At 46.9% G+C, this 27,420-nt stretch overlaps 1 protein-coding gene across 1 annotated transcript in view; it reads right to left on the bottom strand.

Annotated features, from left to right (window-relative positions):
- Nucleotides 1–27,420, bottom strand: part of LOC139219884 (SH3 and multiple ankyrin repeat domains protein 2-like) — a 134,754-nt gene that overhangs the window by 40,786 nt on the left and 66,548 nt on the right. Inside the window, exons 11-15 of the mRNA XM_070852268.1 lie at nt 19,941–20,080; nt 18,430–18,543; nt 11,356–11,437; nt 3,647–3,729; nt 607–731 (exon numbers count right to left, since the gene is read on the bottom strand). Of these exons, the coding sequence (XP_070708369.1) occupies nt 607–731; nt 3,647–3,729; nt 11,356–11,437; nt 18,430–18,543; nt 19,941–20,080 (544 nt within the window). The remainder of the gene's footprint in view (nt 1–606; nt 732–3,646; nt 3,730–11,355; nt 11,438–18,429; nt 18,544–19,940; nt 20,081–27,420) is intronic.

Here is a 27,420-nt window from a genome sequence, read left to right as displayed (position 1 = left end):
TATGCATGAAGCTGACTTACATGTTGGGCTTGTACCTCTGGACGCTCGTCCCAAGACGACTTCTTCAGTCCAGGAGTCACAGCTCCAATCAGAAGTGACAGGAGTCAGCTCGTCGCTTTAAATGCATGCAAAACATCGATTTCACAGCAAAGAGCTGCAAAAACACACATTGAAATAAAAAGGGAGGTCTTGTTCAAATGCACGAGAGCGTTATGACAAGTTTCTTCAACTAGAACATAAAAATGTAAAAGTAAGTAAAAAGCCTCAAGAGGATCCCCTGAAGTGAACTTAGCACAAACAACACACACACACACACACTCTGCGTACTGATGCACATATTAGGATTCACACCCAGCTCAGAGTGAACACAGATATTTGTAGAGGAACTAACGCTGCTAAACATTTCATGTTACAGCTAACAGGTTACTGAATCAGCTCAGTGTCCCAGATCACCGACATGACAGGTGCCACCACTGAAGCCACAAACCAAAGCCAGCAGGTGTTAGTAAACACACGTCTTTTCCCTTTAGTGCAAACAGCAAAACGTCAGGATTCATCCTTTGGACCCGCTCACACACATGAAGGCACAGCAGAAACAGCTCTTACCTCGATGAGGAAGTCCCCCGTCCTGAGCCCGGCCTGCCATGCCACCCCTCCCTCGTCCACCGACTCCAGGTACTGCAGGGCCGGGAAGGCAGGTGTGGGCGTAAACTCCTCAATGGGCGTATCCGCTGCACAGCGAAGGGGGGGGGGGGACAGAAAGGGAAAAGGATTATAGAGAAAGTGCAGTAACAGCTGCACGACACAATAAAGCACACACAGCATAGATACAGTCCAAGCAGACAGTGAAACAATGTGAGGGAAACATTCTGGGTGCCATTAAAGGGTGAATTCTGCATTTTTAAACCTATTTTTGACATAAACAGGTGAAAACAGTAGGTCCACTAAAAGAGCTTGTTTGATCCACTGACAGGCTCAGAGTGTTATTCTAAGTGTGTGACAGCATCATGGAAAGGATCCCTACAGAGAGAGACCTGGAAGATCCTTTATATCGCTCTATTAATTAGATGAACGTGAACGTGGCTGGGAGGAGTTTAGCCTCTAGCACGGCACAAAGGCTGGAAGCAGGAGTTAAACACCTTCCAAACTGTCCTGTGCTACATATTTAACATTAATAGGAATACAAATGAATTTAAGATCACTTATATTTCACATCGTCACATCGAGGGTAAAAAAAAAAGCGCCGAGCATCTGACCTCTGACCTCAGACAGCCAGGTGTGCTGAGCCCAACAAACAGGTGAACTTTGAGAGATTAATTTGCTAAATAACGAGATCAGATGAGTTAAATATGACAGCTGGACTTTTCATGGAAGCTCCCCGTCTCTGAGCTAAGCTCGGCTTAACTAGTCCTCACACACAGAAACTCAGCAGGACATCAAACGTGTCTGATTCTGAGTTTGACAGTCAACAAGCGTGATTCCCAAAGAGTTCCTTTAACCATCCTCCGTGCTGGGGAGCCACAGCCCTGCAGGGTTTAGACGCTCTCCTCTCAAACACACCTGAGTCGCGGCCCCTTCCTCTGGATCAGGTGTGTCGGGCCTCTGCCACATGCAGGGCAGTGGGTCCTCGGCACAATGAGGCAAACATTATGTATTTAACGGACGACTGTAGTGTCAGTGGGGAACCGCTGTCTGCTGCCTTTTACAGGGGTTTTCATGAAACATTGAAGAGTCTCTTTGCACATTTAAGCATCCATTTGTGTCTATTTAGGATATTCAGTGAAGGACGGAGCTTGAGAGGAGAGCAGGGGGGGTTTAGTTTGGGCTGCAACGATACATCTCTGAAGAGCTCAATATGAGGAAGACACTTTCCTACAAAACTCCACTTTCTCTTCACACAAATAAGACACGAAGGCATCCGTGCTGCAGCTAAATTAGGATTTCTCCAAAATAAAGAACAAGTCAGCAAGCCTCAGAGTTTGTCAGAGTGTTTCAGTGCCAGCTCTCCACACTACTGAGGGTAGACACCCTCCTGGTTATTTCCACTGGAAGGCTCACAGCTTTTAGGAACTCTTCAAAGCTCAATTAAATAAAAAAAAGATGATTGAACGCACACTAAAACATATTAATTTGTGATTAGTTTGTCATTTTGTTGCTGCCTTGCGTTCCAGTACTGTACTATGGCTCCAAACTCCCCACACATGGTTTCAACCCACCCTCCCTCCCTCTCTCTCTCCTCCCCCTCTCTCCTCCCTCTCGGGGAGGTTAAAAAATATTGCGGCTGGGAAAAACCAGTGGTGACAAGTGACACTTCGTATAAGTCACCCAGCTACTGGGAGACACGGTCCGGCAGCACGTACGAGGTTTCACAGGGGTATTTACATGATTGTGATGACTGTGTTTCTTTAGGTGTCCGCCTGTGTGTGTGTGACATGGAGCCGGAGAAAGAGACGGAGGAGGAGGGAGGCAGGGAGGCAGGCAGGGAGGCAGGGAGGCAGGGAGGGAGGCCGAGAGATGGATGGGGAGCAAAAAAAAAAAAAAAAACGGCAGAAACGCAGAGAGCAAAAGAGGATGTAAGCTTATGTGACAGCTCGAGCATCAGTGCATGTTTGCATGCCTCTGTGTGTGTGTGTGTGTGTGTGTGTGTGTGTGTGTGTGTGTGTGTGTTCACCCCCGTGCAGGATAAGCTCGGCTGGGTCAGTTCCCCCGGGGTGATAGCAGAGTGTGTCAGAATGACTAGAACATTCCTCTTGTTTTTCAAGCCAAATCCCTCTTTCCTCTCCCTCCATGTCAGTCCCTCTCTCCGTCTCCTCCACCCCCTCTCCCTCCCTCCCTCCCTCCCTCTCCCTCCCCCTCTCTCTCCCTGAATGTGTCTTCAAAAACGGGAACATGAATACACTAGATTCACCTCTGGACAGTAACCATGGCGTAGACCAATCGAGCAGCACCCCACAGTTGTGGAATGCAACGTGGATTATGACATGGCGAGAATCGTCATAGAAACCGACGCAGCAGCTCAATCTGGCTATTTTTAGAGCCAATCTCACGGCCTGGTGAAACATCAACCTGCCTCATCACAACAAGTCCTGGGGAGACGTGGATGACGGTGGGGGCGGCAAACAAACCTTCATTTAATCCGTTATGAAACGGGTGGGGGTAAAACATGTTACACACAGGTTTGAGGGGGGTTTTTACCATCGACTGCATCCCTGACAACATCACATGCCATCACATTGTACCTGACACTGCTGCTGCAGACCACGTAGACGTGTTCCTAGTTAGGTGTGAGGGTGAACGGGGGGGGTTTACAGGTTTATGTAAAGTTTCAAATGTAATTTTCAGCAGCAGAACTTATTTGCATGTTTTTGCATGCTGTTGTCAGAGGTGGGAGGTGGGAGGTGGAGGGGGGGGGGCTACGGCATCACTCCATGCCTCCTCTGACTGATCTGAGATGAGCCAAACTGCACAAACCCCACTTAATCCTGCACAGCACACAGAACAAGTGGGTAAACCTGCGAACCCTGAGGGTGGGGGGGTGTCAAAACAGGCTGCTGCTGATTTGGGTAAGAAAAGACACAGACAAGCACAGCCAAAAGCACAAGAAGAAGAAGGAGAAGAAGAAGAAGTGAGTGAAAGATGTCCCTACCTTTTGCCCCCCGCAGGACGAAGCCGAATCCCTCGTTCTCCTTCTTCTGCAGCACCACCGTCTTCTCGTCCACCACGCAGTCACTGTGGAGGAGATGCCGAGCAGAGCGCCCGTTAGCACAGCCCATCATCCGCAGCATGGCCACGGACGCCCTGCCCGAGTGGAGGTTCATGCTGCTGGAGGAGAGCTAGTCCGGCCAGGGCAGGGCAGGGCTACCCCGACCCCACCCCACCACCACCACCTCCTCCTCCGCCGCCTCCTCCTCCTCCGCCTCCTCCTCCTCCTCCTCCTCTCGCCGGCTTCTATCGCTATCAGACGGTATGACAGCGGCCCCGGCAGCCCGGCCACAGCATCTCCACGGAACAAACGACCCAGCGGGGGAAAAAAGAAGGAGACGACGACGGGAGAGGCGCGCCTCCCTCCCCCCTGCTCCCCCCTGCTCCTCCCTGCAGCTGCAGCCTGTCAGCCGCCTCTCCTGCGCGGAGACGCGGGTCGGCAGCGGTTACCCCCCCCGCTGCTGGGGAGGCTCCGGCCGGCGGGGTGGGAGAGCTGCGCCGTCGAGGAGAAGCGACATCAGGCTGGTGGCGATAGCGGCTAATGGCTCATGATGAGGCGGGGAGGGAGGCTGGAGCTCGCCGGGTTGGGGGTGGATGGAGGGAGGGAGGGAGGGAGGGAGAGAGAGAGAGAGAGAGGAAGGGAGGGAGGGAGCGAGCAGCAGACTGTGTGTGTGTGTGTGTGTGTGTGTGTGTGTGTGGATGTCTAGGTGTGCTGTGCTCTGCAATGTGCAACCACAGATACAGAAGCCCTGCTGGGGAGGGTGTGTGTGTGTGTGAGAGAGAGAGAGAGAGAGAGAGAGTGTGTGTGTGTGTGTGTGAGTGAGAGAGAGTGTGTGTGTGAGCGAGAGAGAGAGTGTGTGTGTGAGAGTGAGTGAGTGAGTGAGTGTGTGTGAGTGAGTGAGTGTGTGTGTGTGTGTGTGTGTGTGTGAGAGAGTGAGAGAGCGAGAGAGTGTGTGTGTGTGTGTGTGTGTGAGAGAGTGAGTGAGTGAGTGTGTGTGTGTGAGAGAGTGAGTGAGTGAGTGTGTGTGTGTGTGTGAGAGAGTGAGAGAGAGAGTGAGTGTGTGTGAGCGAGAGAGAGTGTGTGTGTGAGCGAGAGAGTGAGTGAGTGAGTGAGTGTGTGTGTGTGTGAGAGAGTGAGTGAGTGAGTGTGTGTGTGTGAGAGAGTGAGTGAGTGAGTGTGTGTGTGTGTGTGAGAGAGTGAGAGAGAGAGTGAGTGTGTGTGTGTGTGAGCGAGAGAGAGTGTGTGTGTGAGCGAGAGAGTGAGTGAGTGAGTGAGTGTGTGTGTGTGTGAGAGAGAGAGTGAGTGTGTGTGTGTGTGTGAGAGAGAGAGTGAGTGTGTGTGTGTGTGTGAGAGAGTGAGTGAGTGTGTGTGTGTGAGAGAGTGAGTGAGTGTGTGTGTGAGAGAGAGAGTGAGTGTGTGTGTGTGTGTGAGAGAGAGAGTGAGTGTGTGTGTGTGTGTGAGAGAGTGAGAGAGAGTGTGTGTGTGTGTGTGGCAGCAGAGGGGGAGAACAGGGTGAGAGGTGTGTGACCAGCAATGGAAAAGGGTGAGGCGATGGTCCGATGTGTGCCTAAGTCACTGACTAACCAGTTGGTTGGTTGGATTGGTTGATTGATTGGTTGATTGATTGGTTGGTTGGTTGGTTGATTGATTGGTTGGTTGATTGATTGGTTGGTTGATTGATTGATTGGTTGATTGATTGGTTGCTCCCCTGACGCTCTCATCGACCTGGTTGATTAACTGACATTCCCACTCCAACAGATCTAATTTACTCCTCTGTGAGCAGCAGCTGGCGTCACTTCACGGCTTCATCAAGTTACAGGAACCACTTTGGTTCTTCCAGGTAAAGAAACCTGTCAGCATGTCCCCTCCTGCTGTAACAGATTCCATATTTGCATGGTTTGATTCCTTCGGGAGCTCAGGGGCAAAAACTTTGCTCATCAAATGACCAAACAGCAGTGAATGTGAAGCCTTCGGGGCCCCCCAGGTCCACTCTCCTCCGTTTGGTAATCCAGCTTTGGCTTTTTGTAATGAATCCATCAAACACCAGTTCGCCTGCAGCTGCAGCTTTAAATGCACTTATTACAAAATGCATCTGACGGCACGTCTCCTGTTTCCTGGAATCCTCCATATGGTGGTGCAGCTTCTCCACTACAAGAGGATTACCCCTAAATGAAGGGCACCTCTTGAAGTTTGACTCTGACGCTAAGCTGTCTAATCTGACATCTTACTTTTGGCTCAAAATACGTCGACCAGGACCAGCCCCCCCCCTCCCTCCCCCTCCCTCCCCCTCCCCACCTCACTGGTGTTCGTTTTTCAGGGAATATGTATGAAATGGTACGCTCCAGCTCTCATTTCCTGCAGTAATCATGGCCGGGCTCGGTGCGGCGAGACTGATCAGAGTCATGTGGGGTTGTGAGGCCGAGTGGAGTGCCGGCAGCAGCTGTGTGTGTGTGTGTGTGTGTGTGTGTGTGTGTGTGTGTGTGTGTGTGTGTGTGTGTGTGTGTGTGTGTGTGTGTGTGTGTGTGTGTGTGTGTGTGTGTGTGTGTGTGTGCAACTTGAAGGCCAAGTTTGCTCCTGCAGCCGGAGGTGTTTGCTGTAAAAGGTGCATCATTCAGCCTGCATTAGGTGCAGGGATTACACCGAAGAGACACGTGGGATGAGAGAGAGAGAGAGAGAGAGAGAGAGAGAGAGAGGGGGGAGAATAAAGAAGGAGAGAGAGGTGCGACTGCCATCCTAGCAACAGTTCCCTTAGCAACGCAATCTGTCTAGAGAGGAAGAAGGCCCGCACTGCTGACACACTGAAGGTTATCTCCCAGCATTCCCTCACACACTCACACACACTCTGGCCCAAAGTAGGCGTACCTCCATCACCCCAATCTGAAAAAAGGTGCCTGACAGTTTGTCGAAGGCGTCGTCGTGTTCAACAAGTGACGAGAGAGGGGGGGGGGGTCGGCGGTGTGAGGCTGCTTTGTCAAAACAAGGTGGAGCGTGCAGGAAGTGGGACATGCTGTTCGACAGGCTGTATGGGATGAAGTGAAAGCTTCCCCCAGGGAGCACACTAACTCAGCCTGAGCTCCGCCGTGGGAGGCCGCGGTGTATTTATAGTCGAGAGGAGAGGTTCTGTATGCGATGCGTCGTCCGTTTGTTTGTCAGACTCGACGCCGGACAGTCATCGAGCTCCTCCACCACCTGACTGATGGCTGGTGGAGAAAATGAAGCCAGATAATCTGTCAGAGCTTTCTAACCTCTCCGTGGCTCGCTCTGAATGCCACAGAGTCCTCTGCACGCATCCATTAGTGCCGCGTGGCTCCGCGACGACTCCCGGGGGCACCAGCATCCTCAGCATTTTTTATCTCAGACGGCAGAGAGCTGATGCATCATGTACAAAAAATCCACATCTGGCTCTCCTCCTCCTCCTCCTCCTCCTCCTCCTCCGCCTCACCCCGCTGCAGCCTCAGTCAGCAAGGAGGGATTGTCTGTCCACAAGTCAGATTTGAAGAGTAATGGGAAAGAGAGAGAGAGCTCCTGCATGCACACTGTCTCTGTGCAAAAGTTCGAACTGTCAAGTCAAGCTTTTAGTCGTCCACCATCATCAGGACGTGCAGCGCAGAGTCAGCAGCAAACACATGGAAACATTATTACAGCAACACGTCGCTGCCACTGTGACAAAAACCTGCTCTGCTTCTCTGTGCAGCCAGAAAGTGTATTAACAAGAAAACCCTGTCATTCTTTTTCTCTTTGTATGACAAGTTATTTTCAGGTGTTTGTCTCTAAACATCTTGGGACCATGTTGGAGAGAAGTGCTCTCACTTTAACACGCTGTAGGAGTCATGAGTCAAGATGTTAAATGATGAAGTCGTTATAAGTTATATGTTTTTAATGTTGACGTCTACATCAATAAAGTGGATGTTTTCCAAGAATACATAAAGTATTGCAGCTGGAGTGCACAGCACCCTTTAAGAGCAGTTACATGACGTCACCTATCAAAACGTTATAGATTAAATTATCTGTACATAAAGAATCCTGAGTATCTGAAACATCAGTGCACACAGGTGGGACCAGAATCTGAGCCGTAACTCACAGGACGGGAGAAACGTTCCCTTCTTTTGGTTTTGGCTATAAAGAGTTTTGCTATAAAACGTGAGGGCCGGTGTTAAGAGGCTGTGTTGACTAAAACTGAAGCAAATCTGTCCAACAGGCACGAGGCGGACGAGAGAGAAAAGATTTTGTTTTTAGGATTCTACCTCTTGTCTACAATATCTCTCAAAGAACTGCTTTGGTCCAACCATCTGTTAACATGATTATGAAACACAGGAAATGAAATAAAAGGTCCCATACTATGTCAAATGCACTCTGTGATGTGTTTTGTATCCTCAAACTGTGAGAAAAGATCTGTTTCTGCTGCTTCATCTCTTAGTAAATGTGTATGAAAACACGCCGTTTCGATTCAACTCCCTTTGTGATGTCACAAGAGGATCTGTTGATCATGTGACCTCCTCCAGCCCATCAGCAGGCGGCTGTCGGTGACGTGAAGAAGAGAGCGAAGCAGCAGCTGGTTCCTGTTCCTCTGAAACAGCTGCAGCACCTGGCTCTGAGGAGGGCTCATGTTCCAGATACGTCTGCTGTGAATATATCTGAACGCTTCTATTTGTCCGTTGGGACCATCGGTGATATTTTAGTGCCGCTCACAGTTCGGTTTATGAGATCAAACTGCTGTTTGGCACCTTCTTCCTGCCCATAAACACACAGACCAGGAAAGTTCCTGCCTCATGCAAAATGCAGCGGCACCCTCTGCCAGTTAAAAAACAATAATGAATCATTAAAGAGTAAAGGGAGGGCCGCATGTGAGCCACAAGAAACGTACAAATCCTAGTTTGTTCCATCAGGGAGACCGAAATCGTCACGGCTTAGTCTATATCCAGGTTCATGTTTCATTTCCATCGCAGATTTCCCCTGGATCTCTGGACTCACATGGGGCTTTAGTCGACGCCGTAATTCACACTGGGCCAACCGGCGCTCGTCACTGCGCTGGGTGGGAGACGGTGGAGCCGGTTCACCTTGACCCACTTTGGACACTTACTGGAAAAACACCTTCCAGCGTGTTCGCCGAGTCCAGCCAGAGGAAGTCCAGCCAGAGGAAGTCCAGCCAGAGGAAGTCCAGCCAGAGGAAGTCCAGCCAGAGGAAGTCCTGCCAGAGGAAGTCCAGCCAGAGGAAGTCCAGCAGAGCAGCGGCGGTAATGTCACTCTGTCCTTCATGGCCTCGGACACATTTCCACATTTTACTTTGAGGGCCTGACATTTTGTCCTGCAGTGGTGCAGTGACATAACGGCCTTTGTGTCCCCTAGTTACAGTGAACCTTTCCCCATCCAGGTTGGCAGAATGAGATAACTGAGCTTTTTTGGCTGGTTTTGATACTAAAGAAATGATTTAATGATGTACAGGCGGAGCGAGCGGTCTAGGATTAACTCTATCACTAACTATCATGTGTAAAATGTACTTTAAGGTACTAATTCTATATAACATGAGGATTATTTTCTATTAATTCACATATTTTATTTACATTTTAACACCACAGCTGTAAAGAGCCACCTTCAGCTGCTCTACATACTGTGTGCATCAGGTTTTATAAGCTTATATTTCGTATGTAAAAACTGAATTTGCAAAGTCATTAGTAACTAAAGCTGTCAGATAAACACAGTGGGGTAAAGAGCACGATATCAAACTGAATATTAAATGTAATGTGGTGGAAATATGAAGGAAACAAATCTAAGTACTGTACATTTTGTGTATTTGTACTCAGGTCCACTGCAAAAAATGAAGAAGTGGAATAAAAAAAATGTACTTTTTCTCTTTTATTCCATGTTTTGCCACCTGCTGGATATAAAAACACACCACTTAATACCCAGAAAGAAAGAATCTTGTGGGTAAACCTGGAGTCAGGAGGGCAAACCCTTCCACCCCAATACATCTGCACCTCTAATGAGTAACTCCTGTGGCTCCACACTCCACAAGATCACTGGAAAAAGATACTATTTTTATTATTATTATACTATTTTTACTATTTTTGATAAAGGACTGATCATTAACCCTTTCATGCATGAATTATGATAATGAAAAACAAGATTTGAACTTTTTTTTTTTTTAACCCAAATTTTATAAAGATATATTTACATGTCTGGTAGTTCAAATATAGCCAGTGATGCAATGACTATTCAGTGGACATGTGATTAATGATAATTTCCTCCCAATATAAAATCAATACTTGGAAAATTTAGCAATTGCATGACTCTTTAGATGTTACCATATTTTTCAGGGGTCTCTTTTTCTAGAAGGTTTGAACAGAAAGAAATGAGCAACTTGGTGTTTCTGGCTGTCTGTCGGCCATCTTGGTTTCACTCTTTTTTCACTTGCAGTGGCTTCCCACTGGGCAGCAGTCAGTGTATGAGATGATGCAGTAGCTTCCACTGTAGTGGCTGATGTGCAACTACACCATCAAAACTCAAAAAGAAAACAGCTTTTGAATAGCTGTACGCTGTAGTGACCTCTATGCATGAAAGGGTTAAAGGGGAATGCTGCAGAGTTTCCACTATCAGGTGTGTTTTCTACTGTGTGTCTCCTGCACACGGTGTCTCTGATGATGGAAGCTGAATCAGCCGACAGCGACATTAGCTGCTACTAGCACAACACACCAGTGGAGCTGCATTGTGGGTAATGTAGGTACCAGGTTTGAACGAAGGGTGTGTGTGGTTGGTTCACTCTTATTAAATGTGACCAAGTGCTGCTTTTCTCTGCTTTAATGTCTTTGGGCTCTGAACTGCTGGTCAAACAAAACCAGCCAGGTGAAGGCTTTAACTCTGACTCACTACTGTTGGAAATGATTTGATAATCAATGAATCAATATTGATGAGGAAATATTAGTTACAGCTCCAGTGTCTTCATAACCAATCCTACATTAGCAGATAAGATGATAAAACGAGGATTGACTGCTCAGCACTCAGACATTCATCTCTTATTAATGCACTTTTTTTTTTACAAGTTTGTGTAAATCTGCCAGCATTTCGCTCTCTGTAATTCTGCAGGGACGACATGTTTCCCTCCAGGACTGCAGGCCGCCGGATTTTAGGGGTTAAAAGCTGATGTCGGACGGACGACCTGCTGAGATCCTATTCTTGCACCTGTGAGGACATTCAGCTCACCTGTAGGACTGATTCTTCCAAACAGGATTCATTCTCAACGGCAAATATACTCCAAGTGCTTCATATCTCAGCTCCCTCTCTCTCTCACACACACACACAAACAGAGAGTAGAGAGTACGCATCTATCTCCGTCTCTAATGACGCTTGTGTTGAAGTGGATGTGACAGGAGAGAACAGAGGAGCAGGGAAGAATATAACTTCAGCCGGTGAAAACCTCAGGATTCAACGTCAGGTATCATTAGACGGGACATTTCATTTAGCTGAAAGGACGGGATTGATAAATCCTCCTTCTTCCAGCTATGGCTCTGCCCACAAGAACAGAGGAGAGGTTTCACTCTGAAGCTGCAGTCTGTCACCAAACAGTATGTAGATTTTATTTCATTTCTAGCATCAATCAAAAGCTTAGTCTTTAACTTATGGGGACAGGACAGAGAGTTAACTGTGTGAGGTCTCACCTGGAGGCATCAAAGCTGTCGTAGGAGCCCACAGTGTAGTGTCTGAAGAGCTTCCGTCTGTCGGCACGGTCCGCTCGGGAATCTGCCAGGACACAGCAGAATGACATCAATATTCACGTCCCATTTGTTACCACCAACAGCAGTTTGCAAATCAATCGCTGCTGTTGGGAGGATAAAGGTCCTGTGGACAGAAAAGCTGTTACTCCTCAACAAACACCTCCTCGACACACTTCTGTCCCAGCTGCCTCCTCACGACGCGGCCAGATGGACCCTGTTTGACAGTTTTCTGGAGAGGATTAAGACAAGATGACCCTTTATTGATCCCCAAAGGGCAGAGACAGCAGAAAGGACTCAAATACAGTCAAATAGAGAAGGTAAGAACTCAATAGGAAGAGTTTCTACGCCAGTAGAACGAGGACTAACAGCAGCAGAGTAAGACAGTCTCATTTTTTATTATTTGTCTTGCAGCCGGATAAAACATAGAACCCAGAGACGTAAGCATGCGGACCACACAGCATCATGTTACCAAAAACATTCAATATAGATGAATATAAAGTCATCAGGCTCTGCTAGTTCAACAGGAAACTAATCATCAGTGGGCTGAGAGACAAAATTAAGAGTGTGTTAGTCCAAACCTTCATGCTGCTTTAGGTTGAACTATTTCACACACAGCCACTGTGTTGTCATTAAATTAGATTAGATTAGATTCCTTTTATTGTCATTGTAAATAAATACAACAAAATTCAAAGCACAAAAAAGTGAAACAAAACCATAAAAGTGCAAAGATACAAAAACAACAAATGCCAAAGAATAAATATTATAGGTATATATCATTATATATATCATAGTATATTATAATATGGGATAGAAGATACAGAATAAGGTGGAATGTAGTAATATAATAAGGCCTGGTACAGCTGTATAACATGAATTAGACAGTATAACATGTAAGAAAACACATGTCCAGCATCCCTAAAGGAGAAGTTACACCTGCTCAGTCAGAGAGCTCCAGTGCTTCAACAACATCAACCTGCTATGACTTCTGCTCCTGACAGACACTAAGATAATTCTCAAACCACAGCAGGAGGACAGTCCCAGTGCATCCTCTGCCCACAGCTGCAGCCCTGATGGTAATAATGACCAGTCAGCTGTATCGTCGTACACTAATCCTGTTTACCCTCCAACATTAACTGATTTCAAAGCTGCGTTAACTGATTTTCAGGCCACTCGTGGGAAGAACAAACTGCAAATAAAATTTGACACATCACCTTGTCGACAGCACAAACATGTCAGCAAACACGGGGCGGCATTAGCATTCATTTGGAGTCGTGTTTCTGGCCACCTGACAAATTCAATCCCAGCATTCGCTCCCTCTGCTGTTTGCTAGCGTACGGTGGGTTTATCAGAGCTTCGTAGCTGAAAACAGCCGCCTGCTGCCGGCTGATAAGAGCCAAGCTACTGCGCCGAAACACCAAAACACCCAGCTGAAAGATGCTAAAACAGCCGGGAGAGCGGAGAGGTGCAGCGCTGGGTGATGACTCTCTGTGGGGGGGGGGAGCAGCACCCTTCACATTTAATCCATGTTAATGTAAAACACACTCACCAGAGCAGCTTCTCTGGCTTTGTGTGTCATTAATTAAAACAAGGGTACCAGAGGGTGGCTAATAAACAGAGAAACACCAGACCAGAACATTTAACCTGCAACTTCTAAAAGGTGTTTGTAGCATTGTGATCATCCACCTGTAAGGTGCAGCCGTGTTAACATATATACACCTCTGCACACCAAAGACAGCAGTGTCATTTTATATTAACAAGTACATTTTAAACACACACACGACCTCCAGAGGGAAGATTCCTCCCGTCTGAGTCTGTCTCATCTATTTGTCCAACTCGGCACCCTCTCCTCCCCCTTTTCTCTCCCTCTCTTCCAGTCCTTCACATACTCTCTCACACCAGCTGTCACACTTTCACAGAAACTCCATCTCTTCTGATCCGGCTTAGATCTTGTCATCTTTGCAGGAACATTTTTTTTTCTCTCTCTCTCTCTCTCTCCCTCTCTCTCCCCCTGATTCTGATCTCCACAGTGTCAAACTGGAGGAAGGATGGATGGATGGATGGATGGATGGATGGATGGATGGATGGATGGATGGATGGATGGATGGATGGATGCGGCTGGGAGTAAATCAACTGACAGATGAAAAAAAAAAAATGTGTTGCAGCTTTTGTTTCCAAAATAAAACATTTAGAGGAATGGAGAGAGAGAGAGAGAGAGAGAGAGAGAGAGAGAATAGTATATCCACCACATAGTCACTCTCCTTAGCAACTACTGTCTGACTGCAACCAGATGGTTTCTATGGTCACAGATCAATAGAGATGGTGCATGCATGGTGTGTGTGTGTGTGTGTGTGTGTGTGTGTGTGTGTGTGTGTGTGTGTCCATATGCAGAACTGAATGTGAACATAAAGTACTGGGTGTATATACACGTTTGCCTTCATTTATATTAGTGTCTTTGTTCAATCAGCTGTTTGTGTGTGTGTGTGTGTGTGTGTTCCTTTCAGGTCTTTATTTCTTTTTTCCTCTCCTCACTTTGTTTCGCTCGTATCGCACCTGACGTGATGTGAGAATGAGACGGAGGTTTGACGCACTGGGATGCTCGTCAGTCCGACCTCATCATCGTTACCTGTTAGAGGCTGACATGTCTGCATCACCTGCATCACCTGCATCACCTGCATCACCTGCATCACCTGACACTGGTCTGTTTTTTGGTCGATCCTGCTTATCCACCTTTACTCTGTTTATTTGCAGACATGCTGGCCTGAAGATATCTCAGCTTCAGCCCTAAATAATCTGCACTGGGACCCCAGAAGGTGAAGCTACTTTGACTTAGTGACCAAACTGTGTAATTACAACACTGGCGTCCGTCGTGTGAAGCCCCTGGGCCCAAAAAGACAGAAGATCCAGATCATGTCACACCTGAGAAGTTTAGTATATTTGTTTGGCTTCATGTGACGCTGAGCAGCTTCCACAGGAGTGAACGAGGTCCTGCCTCCAACGTCACATCCAGTTCTCTTTCTAAATCCATGTTACAACCAGTCAAGCTGCTGCGACTCCAACAGGACACAAAGACGACGACACAACAGAGCTACGAACGCCAAACCATAACTACCTGATGTGTGTTTTTACCACACGGGTCAAGGAGGCCCAGACATCCAGGTGCAACATGATTTGCAGTTTGCAGCATGCAGTTAACCTGGTGGGGGTCATCCTTGTCTCAAAAGGTGCTGTACAGATAATATCCTACACTCCTTACTTCCCACATAACCCAAAGATTACAACAAAATGTGGACTATTATTGAAATGACCCATGACCCTGTCAAACTTTATTACACCATTAAACTGTCTGTCACTGCTCAGACTGAACGGACTTTCACATCTAAGCACATTAAAAATGTCACTGTTGGCTTTATATCATCTCTTTCAGTCCCAACAGATCAGCTGCAATATCCAATTACTACAATAATTACCAGCCCTGGGGGCCAGCTGAGGCCTTTTCATGACGAGTAAATACAGAGAGTGAGATGTGACAAACAGATTTACCAACACACACACACACACACACACACACACACACACACACTGTGCATCCCAGAAACACTGCAAACCTGCAACACTCACCACATTTCTGAGGTGCTGCTGCTGCCTCCTGCTGTGCTTCTGGTGCCAGATGTGAAGGTAAAAGTCACGTGTTTTGTGGATTTAAGGCCTTTTTAGATTCTCTGGATTTTCTGTTATTTTAAGTGATGCTTTTATCCATTACTACATCTTTAGTTTTAGCTGTTTTATATGCATCTGTATTTGATTGTTCTCCTGCTTTCTTTTCTTTATCTGTGTTGGTGAAGCACTTTGTAATGGTGGTTTTGAAAGGTGCTGTATAAACAAAGTGCTCAGCCAGTGGCAGGAAACAGTCAGACAGGAAGACAGTTCTGTACATCACTGGCTAACTATAAGTGAGACGCTTCAGGGTGACGGCTTTAACGACGCTAATTAAAGCACGGACTCATACATTGTTTACTGTGATCTGCTTCGTCCCCAGTGGGTTAAAAGCATCATTTATTTTAATTCACAGTCCAAACATGTTCACGCTGTAATGATATCACAGTGAGGTGTGTGTACACTGTGGCGCCTGCACTCAGATACAAAATGTACGTTTAATATAAATGATCTTCCTCTGGTCAACATGTTGACTGATGCTAATGATGCTGACCAAGTGTCTGAAGAAATGCAATGCATTCTGGGTCGGCTGTGTGTGTCCAGTAATGTAACTTCTCTCACACACATGCAGTATGTGAAGCCAAACACAGCCCCACCCCTCAGCATCTCTTGCAGATCTAATGGCCGTAGGGTTGCATTGTGGGTAATGTGTGCCGCAGGTAGCGATCAGAATAACGAGGACGATGTCTCTGGTTCTGCTGCTGCAGTTTTCATCCTTGTTTCTTTAAAGTCCACTTTGAGTCTAACAGCTAACAGGAGTGAGACAGCGAACCAGCGCAGCTCTCTTTAATTAGCTGGTCTGGTTTTTGGAATATAAACATACGCAGACACAAACCTGCTGCTAGCTCAGTGAGGTTCAAGGTTTACTGTCAGCATTCACCTCAGTCTGCAGGGCATGCTGTGTGTGTGTGTGTGTGTGTGTGTGTGTGTGTGTGTGTGTGTGAGAGAGAGAGTTTTCTCATGTGTTTCCCATACATAGATCCTCAAGTGCTCTCAAGGGTCCAAAACTGAACCGTAACAAAGCATGTCTGAGCAGGGCTTAATCCTGCTGCATCACATCTATTGAATTAGAGGGATTAGACGCTAAAGGTGTTTAAGTTAAATCAGCATGCCTGTGTGTGTGTGTGTGTGTGTGTGTGTGTGTGTGTGTGTGGAGGTTGATGGGATGAAAAGGTAAGACATAAAAGGTTTCCTGCTGCACGGGGAGAACTCGGCTATTGTTGCTCTCGTCTTAACCTTGAGTCAAATGTTAAACTGTAAAAAGGTTTTTTTTCTGTTGTTTTCACTGCATTTATAATATTCATGTGATCAGTTGTGATCAGATACCAACTGTTCACACACAGTTTAATTAGATGGTGACACTCTAATAAGAATTAAAGCAGCACTGTAAACACATACAGACACATTCAGCTTCCTTCTCGCATGAAGGATTTAATAAGATTTACAGTGAATATAGTGCTTTTTGGGTTTAAGCACTGATTTCCACGTCGTTCCTTATTCCACAGATGGTGGAATAAGAATGTCATCTCATAGAAATGCTCTGAAAAAGTGTTTAAGCATCTGTATATGACCTGTAACTACAAAGCTCGATTCCTGAGGCAGATACGTATTATCACATGACCTCTGTGTGTGGGAAAACACTATGGGTTATTTGCAATGTAAGTTTTACTTTACAAATTGTGGACATGGCAGATTTGCAGGGGATTAATATCACAGACGACCTCTGCAGTTATTACAAAGTCCTGTGTGAACACGGTTCACTGAACTGAATTCGTTGGGTGAGTGAGCAGTGACCTTACACATGTTGTGGTTTTCACTTCTGGAGGCTCAGTTCTCCCTGAAACTTGTTCCAAGAGAGTAAAAAATGAAGGCTAGACGCTGGTCACACTAAACACCAATGATTTTACAACACAAGTGAATTTTAGCTATAATAATAATAATACTACAGTAGCTATGACCCAGAGTTCATTGTAGACACTTCTTTTACTTCTTCTTTACTGACTGTGTCATTGTGCACTCAGACAGAGGAACAGCAGAAACACTGAAATACAAATGAAACCTGTGAGGAGCAAATAAATAATGATTTTTTGGAAAACAAAACTGATTTTTGTGCAATGGAATAAAGAAAATGTCGGCTTTGAATGGACTTCAGAGGTGCTGCTGTGCGTCCTGTAGAGCTCAGCTAATCGCCCCCCCCGACACCTTCTCATCTAACTCTCAGTAAGAAGGAAGCAGATAAGCACATTTCCCAAAATGTCAAAGTATTCCTCCGACAGGAATAAAGGCATGTATGTATGTATGAATGATGTGTCGACAGCTGACTGCTGCACAGGTGGATGGATAAAAGCTGCACTTTGACTCACACTAACTCCAATCGACCTCTCCTGCATCCACCTGGCACATCATTTAGTCAGAAAATGGATTTCTCAGCTGCTGGTTATTCCTCCAATCAGCCACAACTGTTCGCCGTCATGCAGGTCATTCACTGCCCACCTAATTGCAGCACACACACACACACACACACACACACACACACACATGCATGCCTGTGGCCTTGGCCTTTGAATGGGTCTTTGCGAGCCACCATACTGTGCTCCCATTTTCTGACAGGCTTTCTTTGCAGGCAGACCTGCGGGCAGTTTGGATGTGGCACAGTGTGAGAGGAGCTCCCTGTGCCAACGGCCTTGGGTCAGGCTTTAAAATAAGCCACCCAGAAGAAGGCAAACAGTGAGGGGGAAGTTGCTCCCCATCTGCCTCTTTCATTGCCTCTATACTCCTAAGAGCAGGGGACACTGGGAGCGCGGGTGGGTGTGGGGGAGTCGACTTCAGCGACACTGTGCTTTGCGATAATGTCAATAATTAAACACTGTCAGAGAACAGAAGAGCAGAGGATGAAGAGCAGGACAGACAGAGGGAAGACGGGCCTCTTCTAGAACCTGCTCCCCGTCAGCGGCACACCGTCGGACACTGGCAACGGCACGAGGGATCACAAGGACGAGGGGAAATGTGATGTTTACGGGGGACGGAGCGTGGCGTGATATGTTGATTAGCGTGCGCCCAGAGGACATCAGAGCACAGCTGAGTTAGCAGGGCAATGTAGCGCTTAGCTCTGTGCACGGCAGCCCGGGGAGGCAAAGAGACGAGCAGAGACACATGCAGCTCATGCTCTGGAGGAAAGAAGCCACGTGCCATCACGCCGCCTCAGGAACCTTCACGTACAGCATTTAGCTTCATAAAACTGGGTGACGGCAGACAGTGTGTCCTAAATAAGTCAGGGTCGCAACCACGAGTGAGTAGACTTACAGCTCCTCTCCTCGGTGGCCTTGGCCGGGATCTCCTCCACGCAGTCGGCCGGAAACCAGCCCACCTGGCCGCGGGCGCTGCCTTCCCAGAAACCCCCCTCTCCGATGCTCAGGACTGGACCGAGGGGACAGAGTGCAGAGAGGAAAGAGCAGAACAGACCGATGTAAAGCACTTTAACAGAAATCATTAAGGTTTGTGCTTTTCCAAAGTCTCATGCAACCAAAACTGAGGCCGACAACAGTCAGAGTAAAGATGTTTGAAGTCTTGTAACACAACGATGTGCATCATGGGTGCATTTTAAACCAAATCTGACTCCCACATCTGTCGGAGGTTGTGTTTAAATGTCATCCATCAACAGTGTGAACTGCAGCAGGCCTCCACTGAACTGTCGACAAGCTCACAGGCTCAAGAGACAGAAACTCAGTTTGTGTGAAGGTGTTTGTGGCAAATTAAGATGTTTGGCTTAAAAAAACGGATTAATTCTCACAGAGATTCACTTTTTTTTCTCCAAAACCTGAAAACAGTTGTAGATTTTATGCCTAAGAAAGGAAAGTTAGGGTCACAGTATGTTTCATTACAGTACTGTAAACTCTTTATCCACTCAAGAAGCTATAAGGTTGGAAAAACCATTTTATTACACAGTTTGTAAAGATTTTTATTTTATGGCTTCACCATTACTATTATTATCATAAATATAAAATATTCCAGACATCTTGTGCACCATCATACACATTCTCCCAAAATTGAAAAATGAATCCAAACTTAATTTAAACTGTTGATAATAAAGAAAAGATGATAATATTCTGTTTACACATGGACAACATAAATGGACACACACACACACACACACACACACACACACACTCTCAGGTTATAAGCTATATTGTATGTGTGTGATTGTCACATTGCTCTTCGTACCACTCTGCAGGCCTAAAATGAGATCTCGCTTCCTATTTTTGAATGTTTGATGCTTTGCCAACACTGTTGTTAAAACTTTCATGCCAATAAAGCCAATTGACTTGAATTGTTTCTGGCAGGAAACACGTCCTCCTTGGTTTCCCAGTAAATTATGTATTTTGTGCCCATTCATCAAAGCTGCAGACCTGCAGCGTGTCTGAAAGTGTCTGCAGACGAGGAGGATGATGTTCCCCCAGCATCTGTGTTTAGACCCTGTGGAGCTCAGGGAGTCATTTTCATCAGATATGCTAATTTGCCGTTTGATTTCCAGTTGTCTCATTTTCAGACACAATTATGAACTGAAGGCAGCGGCGAATCAGTGCCTTTTAGATTTTGGTATTCATCATTTATCCTCCGGGGGTGGTGGTGGGGGTTATATTTCTCTCTCTCTCTGGCTGGCTGGGGTCAGTGGTGCAACGTAACTAAGTACACGTACTGAAGTATTGTTCTTCGGCTGATACATCACTGAGTCAGCTCTCAGACAGTCGGGGCTAACGCTGTGCTGTGGACGACATGTGAGCGGCAGAACAAACAAAGGGCGTCCCCAGACTCACCTTTGACCCTGTCGCCCTTGTAGAGGTTGATCTCTCCCTCGGCCTGGGCGGTGTACGAACGGACCACCACAAAATGTCTCCCAGGAACGGCACTGTACAGCTTCCTCCTGGTGCCGACCGCCCCGCTGTGACTGCTGGGGCTGATGGGGCTGATGGGGAGGAGAGAACAGCTCTGGTCAGGACTGCACGTTACAGCACAACCACAAACTCTGATTTAACTCCAGGAAAATGGCAATTTGGGGAAAGACATGAAGTCAGTAGTAGTTTGTGTGTTGGTACGTTATTTTCCTGTCACACCTGCAACACAAGAATGCAAAATGTGTTCTTGTTGTGAAGCACAGACGTGTTTTATATCACGTCCAAACCAGAGGAGCATGCAGATCCTTTACTGAAGGAAAAATACCAAAACAACAAGTAAAAAAAACACTCCTACTCAAGTAAAAGTACTATAATGTACTTAAAGTATCACAGTAAAAGTACTGACTGATATATTATGAATTCTGATTGTTATTCTGATTATTCGGACTACAGTCTGCTGTTCATAAAGGCCTAACAGGTTGGAAACCTCTGGAATAATCTTAAACAGTGTGGTTTTATTATGGAAGCTTGTTATATTATCCACTGCGTCGTCAGACCTTCATCTGAAAAGTTACTAAAAGTAGAAAACATTTGGAGCAGAAGTGATTGAAGTGTTGGAGTGAATGCAGTCAGTTCCTTTTCGCCTTTGATTAAAGCCACTTTAGAGACACTCTGAATGCTGATCGAACATTTTAAACTAGTTTGAATAAAAAAAAAAACACTAGACAGGAACATTATGAGCTTCCACACACACACACACACACACACAGTTTCATGCATATGGATTCAACACACACACACCAATTACACAGGAGAGACGCTCAGAGGCCAGCAGGCACGTGTCTTGCAGTAGTAAGTGGGGCAGAATATGAGCAGGCTGTGACCCACGGAGCTGCAGTGGCTTCTGGGAAAGAGACAGGACCGTCTACGGACCACACGGGGAGCTGCCGTGGACTCAGCTGCACTCGCACAGAACAATATCCAAAAGACGAGCGTGTGAGCGCGATATCTGATCAGTCAGGTCGACCAGAAGCATTTCACATCTGTTTGCTTTGAAAAAAATAAAAGCTGCCTCATCCATCCAGCACGAGACCACAGAGAGGACGGCGGCGGCGCTGCCTGAAGTCCCTGACATGATAACGTAGCGCCACTTAGTGGTCGTCTTCCATAACAACACTGCCCACAACAGATGGAACGATAGATCGGGAAAACAAATGTCATGTGTGCAGCTTTTAGTCCAGCCCATAAAGATCATGGTTTTACAGTGAGTGCGGTGATCTAATCAGTAAAATCATTCTCTTTTTATTTTTAAATCAGCAGTTTGTTTACAATCTGATTAAAAAAAACCTACAAGCTGCTGATTTTTTTCATACATGAATGTGTCTGAGGTGTCAGATGAGTCACACCTGAGACGTTGCTTCACTTCTTCAAGTGTTCTCATCAGAAATATGAATTTAAACCACAAGGAAAAGCCTTAAAGACGAGGCCAGAACTAAATATGAAAATCCCTCTTTCATACACTTCAATCTAAAATCATATAAACGGTAAAAAGATTTCAGCCATGTTCTCTCCCCATCTTCCACACACACACACACACACATCTGAGTGATGCAAAGAGAGAAGGAGTCAAGAGGAGATAAAACCACAGCGTAGGACAAACTAGGGGATTAAAGAGAGGGAAGGAAATGGAGTGCAGGAGCGAAGGATTGAGAGAGAGAGAGAGAGAGAGAGAGAGAGAGAGAGAGAGAGAGAGAGAAAGAGAGAGAGAGAGAGAGAGAGAGAGAGAGAAAGACAGAGAGAGAGAGAGGGGAAGGAAATGGTTTTTTCAAGTAAGTGGGTCACCTTGTCCTGTAGACTGCGCTCCTCCTCAAACCTGCACGGGCCTTTGGAGAGCTAACCCCATTCAGTACCTAGTGAGACCGCGTGCACATTTTCCAAAGGGAAAGCCACGGACAAAACTGCAACTGTGCACTCTGAGAGAGAGAGGAGAGAGGAGGCTCCAAATACTGAGAGAGGAGAGAGGAGGCTCCAAATACTGAGAGAGGAGAGAGGAGGCTCCAAATACTGAGAGAGGAGGCTCCAAATACTGAGAGAGGAGAGAGGAGGCTCCAAATACTGAGAGAGGAGAGAGGAGGCTCCAAATACTGAGAGAGGAGGCTCCAAATACTGAGAGAGGAGAGAGGAGGCTCCAAATACTGAGAGAGGAGGCTCCAAATACTGAGAGAGGAGGCTCCAAATACTGAGAGAGGAGAGAGGAGGCTCCAAATACTGAGAGAGGAGAGAGGAGGCTCCGAATACTGTGAGAGGAGAGAGGAGGCTCCAAATACTGAGAGAGGAGAGAGGAGGCTCCAAATACTGTGAGAGGAGAGAGGAGGCTCCAAATACTGAGAGAGGAGAGAGGAGGCTCCAAATACTGAGAGAGGAGAGAGGAGGCTCCAAATACTGAGAGAGGAGAGAGGAGGCTCCAAATACTGTGAGAGGAGAGAGGAGGCTCCAAATACTGAGAGAGGAGAGAGGAGGCTCCAAATACTGAGAGAGGAGAGAGGAGGCTCCAAATACTGAGAGAGGAGAGAGGAGGCTCCAAATACTGAGAGAGGAGGCTCCAAATACTGAGAGAGGAGAGAGGAGGCTCCAAATACTGAGAGAGGAGAGAGGAGGCTCCAAATACTGAGAGAGGAGAGAGGAGGCTCCAAATACTGTGAGAGGAGGCTCCAAATACTGAGAGAGGAGGCTCCAAATACTGAGAGAGGAGAGAGGAGGCTCCAAATACTGAGAGAGGAGAGAGGAGGCTCCAAATACTGTGAGAGGAGAGAGGAGGCTCCAAATACTGTGAGAGGAGGCTCCAAATACTGAGAGAGGAGAGAGGAGGCTCCAAATACTGTGAGAGGAGAGAGGAGGCTCCAAATACTGAGAGAGGAGGCTCCAAATACTGAGAGAGGAGGCTCCAAATACTGAGAGAGGAGAGAGGAGGCTCCAAATACTGTGAGAGGAGAGAGGAGGCTCCAAATACTGTGAGAGGAGAGAGGAGGCTCCAAATACTGAGAGAGGAGAGAGGAGGCTCCAAATACTGAGAGAGGAGGCTCCAAATACTGAGAGAGGAGAGAGGAGGCTCCAAATACTGAGAGAGGAGAGAGGAGGCTCCAAATACTGAGAGAGGAGAGAGGAGGCTCCAAATACTGTGAGAGGAGAGAGGAGGCTCCAAATACTGAGAGAGGAGAGAGGAGGCTCCAAATACTGAGAGAGGAGAGAGGAGGCTCCAAATACTGAGAGAGGAGAGAGGAGGCTCCAAATACTGAGAGAGGAGGCTCCAAATACTGAGAGAGGAGAGAGGAGGCTCCAAATACTGTGAGAGGAGAGAGGAGGCTCCAAATACTGTGAGAGGAGGCTCCAAATACTGAGAGAGGAGAGAGGAGGCTCCAAATACTGTGAGAGGAGAGAGGAGGCTCCAAATACTGAGAGAGGAGGCTCCAAATACTGAGAGAGGAGGCTCCAAATACTGAGAGAGGAGAGAGGAGGCTCCAAATACTGTGAGAGGAGAGAGGAGGCTCCAAATACTGTGAGAGGAGAGAGGAGGCTCCAAATACTGAGAGAGGAGAGAGGAGGCTCCAAATACTGAGAGAGGAGGCTCCAAATACTGAGAGAGGAGAGAGGAGGCTCCAAATACTGAGAGAGGAGAGAGGAGGCTCCAAATACTGTGAGAGGAGAGAGGAGGCTCCAAATACTGAGAGAGGAGAGAGGAGGCTCCAAATACTGAGAGAGGAGAGAGGAGGCTCCAAATACTGAGAGAGGAGAGAGGAGGCTCCAAATACTGAGAGAGGAGGCTCCAAATACTGAGAGAGGAGGCTCCAAATACTGAGAGAGGAGAGAGGAGGCTCCAAATACTGAGAGAGGAGAGAGGAGGCTCCAAATACTGAGAGAGGAGAGAGGAGGCTCCAAATACTGAGAGAGGAGAGAGGAGGCTCCAAATACTGAGAGAGGAGAGAGGAGGCTCCAAATACTGTGAGAGGAGAGAGGAGGCTCCAAATACTGAGAGAGGAGGCTCCAAATACTGAGAGAGGAGGCTCCAAATACTGAGAGAGGAGAGAGGAGGCTCCAAATACTGAGAGAGGAGAGAGGAGGCTCCAAATACTGTGAGAGGAGAGAGGAGGCTCCAAATACTGAGAGAGGAGAGAGGAGGCTCCAAATACTGTGAGAGGAGAGAGGAGGCTCCAAATACTGTGAGAGGAGGCTCCAAATACTGTGAGAGGAGAGAGGAGGCTCCAAATACTGTGAGAGGAGAGAGGAGGCTCCAAATACTGAGAGAGGAGGCTCCAAATACTGAGAGAGGAGGCTCCAAATACTGAGAGAGGAGAGAGGAGGCTCCAAATACTGAGAGAGGAGAGAGGAGGCTCCAAATACTGTGAGAGGAGAGAGGAGGCTCCAAATACTGAGAGAGGAGAGAGGAGGCTCCAAATACTGTGAGAGGAGAGAGGAGGCTCCAAATACTGTGAGAGGAGGCTCCAAATACTGTGAGAGGAGAGAGGAGGCTCCAAATACTGTGAGAGGAGGCTCCAAATACTGTGAGAGGAGAGAGGAGGCTCCAAATACTGAGAGAGGAGAGAGGAGGCTCCAAATACTGAGAGAGGAGAGAGGAGGCTCCAAATACTGAGAGAGGAGAGAGGAGGCTCCAAATACTGAGAGAGGAGGCTCCAAATACTGAGAGAGGAGAGAGGAGGCTCCAAATACTGAGAGAGGAGGCTCCAAATACTGAGAGAGGAGGCTCCAAATACTGAGAGAGGAGAGAGGAGGCTCCAAATACTGAGAGAGGAGGCTCCAAATACTGAGAGAGGAGAGAGGAGGCTCCAAATACTGAGAGAGGAGAGAGGAGGCTCCAAATACTGAGAGAGGAGGCTCCAAATACTGAGAGAGGAGAGAGGAGGCTCCAAATACTGTGAGAGGAGAGAGGAGGCTCCAAATACTGTGAGAGGAGAGAGGAGGCTCCAAATACTGAGAGAGGAGGCTCCAAATACTGAGAGAGGAGAGAGGAGGCTCCAAATACTGAGAGAGGAGGCTCCAAATACTGAGAGAGGAGAGAGGAGGCTCCAAATACTGTGAGAGGAGAGAGGAGGCTCCAAATACTGTGAGAGGAGAGAGGAGGCTCCAAATACTGTGAGAGGAGAGAGGAGGCTCCAAATACTGTGAGAGGAGGCTCCAAATACTGAGAGAGGAGAGAGGAGGCTCCAAATACTGTGAGAGGAGGCTCCAAATACTGAGAGAGGAGAGAGGAGGCTCCAAATACTGAGAGAGGAGGCTCCAAATACTGTGAGAGGAGAGAGGAGGCTCCAAATACTGTGAGAGGAGAGAGGAGGCTCCAAATACTGAGAGAGGAGGCTCCAAATACTGAGAGAGGAGAGAGGAGGCTCCAAATACTGAGAGAGGAGGCTCCAAATACTGTGAGAGGAGAGAGGAGGCTCCAAATACTGTGAGAGGAGAGAGGAGGCTCCAAATACTGAGAGAGGAGAGAGGAGGCTCCAAATACTGAGAGAGGAGAGAGGAGGCTCCAAATACTGAGAGAGGAGAGAGGAGGCTCCAAATACTGAGAGAGGAGAGAGGAGGCTCCAAATACTGAGAGAGGAGGCTCCAAATACTGTGAGAGGAGAGAGGAGGCTCCAAATACTGTGAGAGGAGAGAGGAGGCTCCATTTTACTTTGTGAAAGCATCACAGGTTGGCCTCATTCAAACTGTAATTACTGAAGTGAGTGAGTTCTGGTGCTTGATGAGGAACTTGTGTTTGGCAGGAGGGTGTTTAGGAGTCTGAAATGTTGATTCTGCTGTTTTCACTGTGTGTTTGTGTTCTTGGTTCTCAGCCCAGCCACAATAACAGCACGGCCAAAAGCATGGAAGTAAAAACGTGTACACACAAAGATTTCTGTTCAACAACTACACAACCCAGTAGTACACACACACACACACACACACACGCACACACACTCACACACACACACACATCATGGGATTCATTTAACTTTCAGTGACTTCACATTAACCCTACGTGGAACCAGAAGTCACCACTGGCCGACACAGAGCTCCACTAAGGCCAACAGACCAGATCTGCTCCACAATTTAACAGGTCGATGGGTCAGTAGTTTTTCTGTAATCCTGGTCACACACTGCCCCGTCAAACAGCTGCTGGACATTATTGATAACTAATAATTCAACCATCACACTATTAAAGCTGTGGGCATTAAATAATATGTGATATTATGGTTATATAACTCAAAAGCAGCTTAGTACATAAACTCAGCACTGTTGTTTTTAATTGGATTATAATAAATATAATAAATATCAATATCAAAATGTCACTTTGATTATTGCACTTCTATAAAACTGATCAAGAAAGATCAAGAAAAGAATGTTTAAACTGAGGCAGAGAAATGATCCCTAGTTTATTATCTTTATTACCATAATAAATATACTTGATCTTACATTTCCCATAATGCATCTCTGGCATAATTCAAACTTCATGCAGGAAGTCTGTAACAGAGGCCTCAGAGGGGATGACATCACTGTGACATCATCAGCTTTGAACAACAAAAGTGAAACCGTGTAGTTTTATCTGCAACATGACGGCATCTGTTGCTGCCACACTTTTTAAAAAACAAAAAGGCACAGAGCTCTAAAAACTGAGGGCGGACATTTTGCTTTTCCACACATGCTCTGCTTCAAACTCAAACTGCCGTGCACGTCAAACATTTCCACGGACCGAGAGTCGTCTTACCCACGGTGCCACTTCTTACACAACTGAGATGGGTTTCTTCTCTCACACACACACACACACACACAGCAGCCAGTCATCATCCCTCGCTGCCGTGGGACCGTTCTAAATCTGTGCTCGGTGCTATAATGATGGAGGAGAAACATTTCCCACTCAGCCACTTCACATTCAGATGGAACTGAACCCGGCCTACAAGATCAGCAGGTACCGGCTGAGATGGAGAAACAGGCAGCCATGTTTTCCCTCATGCTTCTCTCTCTCTCTCTCTCTCTTTCTTTTTTTTTTTTTGGCAATTACCCAGGTGGCTTTGAGGTGCTAATTAGACAGTGTTGATTAATACCAGCTGTGCATAATTTGTGCTATTATTGGATGATCACCCGAGACAAGGAGAGAGAGACAGAGAGGAAGAGAGAGAGAGAGAGAGAGAGAGAGAGCAACATTACAGTGCAGACAAAAATACAGTGCGCTCAGCGTTTTAACTTTTACATATCACTGCGTACAATTCACCAGAGCCACTGGGAGTGTTTCCTACTTGAGCTGACAGGAAGAGGGCGAGAGTGACTCCGTTTAAACCTGATATTAACATGCCTTCACCTGTACCTGGATGTATGATCTGACTCAGGAAAAACAGGTGTTAGTGCAGGTGTT

This window comes from Pempheris klunzingeri, chromosome 1 (assembly GCF_042242105.1).
Source record: "Pempheris klunzingeri isolate RE-2024b chromosome 1, fPemKlu1.hap1, whole genome shotgun sequence".
In the NCBI taxonomy this organism is placed as follows: domain Eukaryota; kingdom Metazoa; phylum Chordata; class Actinopteri; order Acropomatiformes; family Pempheridae; genus Pempheris; species Pempheris klunzingeri.
This window is presented reverse-complemented; position numbering and strand designations above follow the sequence as displayed.